Source organism: Engraulis encrasicolus, chromosome 6 (assembly GCF_034702125.1).
Source record: "Engraulis encrasicolus isolate BLACKSEA-1 chromosome 6, IST_EnEncr_1.0, whole genome shotgun sequence".
Lineage (NCBI taxonomy): Eukaryota > Metazoa > Chordata > Actinopteri > Clupeiformes > Engraulidae > Engraulis > Engraulis encrasicolus.
In genome coordinates, this window is record NC_085862.1 from 56,070,082 (window position 1) to 56,074,239 (window position 4,158).

General features: G+C 46.0%; 1 protein-coding gene across 1 annotated transcript in view; it reads right to left on the reverse strand.

Moving 5' to 3' along the window:
- The window catches only part of kif1aa (kinesin family member 1Aa), a 124,139-nt gene extending 120,803 nt beyond the window's left edge, over positions 1–3,336 (reverse strand). Inside the window, exon 1 of the mRNA XM_063202003.1 lies at positions 3,037–3,336. Within this exon, the coding sequence (XP_063058073.1) occupies positions 3,037–3,142 (106 nt within the window). The 5' untranslated portion in view covers positions 3,143–3,336. The remainder of the gene's footprint in view (positions 1–3,036) is intronic.
- Between the last annotated feature and the right edge of the window lie 822 nt (positions 3,337–4,158).

The window sequence follows — 4,158 nt, forward strand, 5'->3', positions numbered from 1 at the left end:
ACAAATGTGGCTCTTGTTCGTAGTCTTGAAGATTCCACCAGATACCTAATGACCCTTGACACCTACCAGAACCCCACCCCACATCACCTATAGTCCCTGCCACATCTCCCACCCACCCATATCCATTCACTAACGGTAGGGACACATACACGCGAATTTGCAAACTTTGCCATTCATTCCTATGAGAGAGGCAAAGGCAAGCGATGGCGAGGCGAAGGCAAGCGATGGCAAGCGACAGCAAGCGAACAGGAGCGAAGCGAAGCGAAATTATTAAAGAAAGTTTAATGTTATGCAAATGAGGAGCGAATTCGCCTGCCACGGCCCAATCAAATCAACAATATACTGTTCCATTCCATTTGATTCGCCGCGACGACCTGATGACGGTTGAATTTCGCCTCTCTTCGCTTCGCCTTGCTTCGCCTCCTATGTGTCCCTACCGTTAGTTGGACATCAGGGCATTTCTGGCATTTCTCATGTTTTCATCAAAATCAACTGCCCGCCATACTTGATTTACTGATTTACTGATACCTGTACAAAATCACTGCATGTTCTGTTTATGTCCCCATAGGCGTTAATGTAAACGAAAACTCTTAATGCAGACTACGGCCGCAATACTGGATTGTCAGCTTTGCTATTTCATGTGGTGTGAGAGAGCAATGCTACAGACAACCATGGGATGTTTGCTGCAGTTTGCCAACGGTTAAATGACATTCAGCTAAATTAGACATCTTCCTCCCATAGGAGCTAATGCAAATATTACCCCTCTTTCAACATGGCGGCACCTTTGCAAAGTAATCGTGACGACGACACTCAAACTTGTTTTGAATTGCCCATGCCCACCACCCTTCCACGCCCTCTCTTCATGTCCACTGTGATTCTGAGTGCTACTGTGTGCTACTGCGCTCTGGTCCATCCATGATCATCAGGGTCAGATTACAGCCATCATGAGCAGAGAGAGAGGGCTATTATGCCAGATTATGACAGACAAAGCAGCAGCTGAGAGACAAAGCTCCATTAAACACATCCAGACAGAGTCGCGATAACACAGTAAGAGGAGTTACTGTGGTGGTAACCACTGGTACACTGTTACACAGTGCTATTGCCTTCCTGCTGTTACGAGACCAGACTTGATTTAAGATGGTTTTGTAACAGCAACACACCCAGGCAGAGTTACAGTAACTCTGCAAGATAAGTCACTGAAGATAAGAGCATTGTTATTATTCATATCAGTGTCATTATTATTTGTTTGTCTAATATTCTGATCAAACTCAAAGCAGTGGATCCAATCAGAGCACAAGTAATCACACTGATTGTCAACTGTGTCTGAGAGGACAGGAGTCCAATATGGCCGCCATGTTGTTGTGGAAACTAGCTAGTCATCTTGAAGAAGGAGGCAAGAGGTAGAGGAAAGAAGATGGAGGAGGAGTAAGAGGAGAAGGAAAAGGAGGTGGGGGAGCAAGGCAGAAGAGAAGGAGAGGAGGAGGGGAGGAGGAGGAGTAAGAAGAGATGAGAGAGAGGCAGAAGAGAAGAGAGGAGGAGGGGAGGAGGAGGAGTAAGAAGAGATGAGAGAGAGGCAGAAGAGAAGGAGAGGAGGAGGGGAGGAGGAGGAGTAAGAAGAGATGAGAGAGAGGCAGAAGAGAAGAGAGGAGGGGAGAAAGACGAGTAAGAGGAGATGAGAGGTAGAGGGAGAAGGAGGAGGGAAAGAAGGAGTAAGAGAAGGTAGAGGGGGAGGAGAAAAAGAAGGGGGAGGAAGATGAGGAGGTACAGGATGCCCCGTGTTCAACCACTGTACCGGTTGAAAATGGTTTGCTCCAGCCCCCATTTTGATTGGCCAAAACTCGCAATGTTCTGCAGTGTTTTGAAACGATTTGTGCATCTTACGGGACAGGTGTTGGAGGCAGAGGGGTGAAGGAGAAAAAGGAGGGGGGGTGACAGTAGAGAGAAAGAGGTAGGGGGAGCAGCAGGAGGAGGAGACTAAATTGGGCCAAAGTGTAAATATTTAACGCGCTGCATCCATTATTGACCAATGGCATTGCCTTGCCCAGCCGACTGGAAATCAAATCTCCTTCAGTGTCTCCTGCTCGCCAAAGTCTCTCTCTCTCTCTCTCTCTCTCTCTCTCTCTCTCTCTCTCTCTCTCTCTCTCTCTCTCTCTCTCTCTCTCTCTCTCTCTCTCTCTCTCTCTCTCTCTCTGGGGCTCTCTGCTGCCATCTTCCCTAGATTCCTAAACTGGATTCCTTTACTAGATTTCTAAACTGGATTCCCTTACTAGATTTCTCCACTGCCCTTCACTGTAATAGACATTACAGCATAGTCAGGTGTGTGGTGACCAGGAGATTATCCTCAAGTGTATGTGATAACGAGTTTTTTTTTTTGCACAACACACCACCTCTGCCATACACAGCAGCACAAAAACAGTGACATGAAAATGGTAACAGGATAAAAACCCAGACTCATTGCTCAAACAAATCAAAAGCCAGCCCAACCAACCCAAACAATCCAATCGGTTGTCAGAAGTCTGTTATAAATACACTGTTAAACTTGGATTTTTTTTCGCACACGTCAGCTGGCAGGTGCGTCGGAGATGGCCCATAGGTCACTCAGCAGACAACTTGAAAAAACTCCTGCACACTGACCATTTCGCTGTTTTACTTAAATGAACGACGTTTCGTTACTAGACCTTCATCATGCAATCTCAATACACTGTTACAAAATGGAAATGACCAATGTCATGATGTATCACTGAAATCTTTGAGTAATGTCAGTAATGTAGTATAGTTAAGCATTTTCACCAACTACAGTATTACAGCATTTCACTGGTGGAACAGTGACCATTATGAGGGTAGATAAACATGATGAAGATACTAGTGGCAGATTGAGTTTGATATTTTGTGTGTGTGTGTGTGTGTGTGTGTGTGTGTGTGTGTGTGTGTGTGTGTGTGTGTGTGTGTGTGTGTGTGTGTGTGTGTGTGTGTGTGTGTGTGTGTGTGTGTGTGTGTGTGTGTGTGTGTGTGTGTTAAAGACTAGCAGATACTCACTGGTGGTGTTGCCGGTCATCTGTATGATGCACTTGCTGTCCTTGCTCATCTCCCGCGAGTTAAACGGCCGCACGCGCACCGCCACCTTCACCGACGCCCCCGCCATCTTGAATGCTCCTTGACCTCCCTTGTCCTGTGTCCGAGTTACTGCTCAAGATGGCACCTCCTATTGCCCAGCGAAAGGAATAAGCCTCTTCTGGTCAAGATGGCACGTGTGGCTCTTCGTGCCCGGCGAGTCCCTGTGTGTGTGTGTGCCCGCTCTCCTGGCACGGTAGCTGTCCAGCAGCCTGTGCCTGTGCCTGTGCCCACGCTCGGCCTCTCCTCCCTCCTCCCGATGCTCGTGCCCTGGGCAAATTAAAGATGGCGTCCACCCTCTCCTCTTCTCGCCACCCGCACCTGCCACACGGAAACACAAAAAGGGTTAGGTCGTGCCAATGCTGCTGCCTTTTTAACACAAAGGGATAGCCACGCAGGAACACAAAGGGTTAAGTGCCAATGTCACTGCAATTATAACACAAAAGGTTAGGAGCCAATTACACAATTATAAGATCAATGACATACTAATTGTTTAAGTTAGTACCGGTATTTTGTTTGTTTGTGTGTTTGTTTGTTTATTTTTTTGTTTTTAAAAAAACTAATAAAAAGTTAATCACAAAAAAAAAGTTAGTATCGGTATATATGTCAATGGCATAGATGCCACCATTTTTGTAGAAGAAGGTACCGCACACTACGCACAAAAAAATTGGCCATACGGGCCGAAACGTTGTTTGTCAATAAATTGCAGCACGATGGACAAGAGTGTGCGGTACCTTCTTCTACAAAATTGATCTTGCACCCGCTACCTGCACCTAGAAACCTCTGGTGTGCGTTGGTTTCCTCCTTCAAACTATAGATGCCACCATTAACACACAGGAACACAATGGGATTGTTCGATGCCAACCTTCCAGCATTTATAGCACAAAGGCTTACATGCCCACATGACCACCATTGAAATCATAGGCATACATATCGATGAAGAATTCTTTTGCTATTTTTCAACAGTAACGTTGCTTTAACCCCTTAGCACAGAGCCGATTTTATAACCTTACTGTCACCAAAATGTAATTGTAATGACCATGTCTT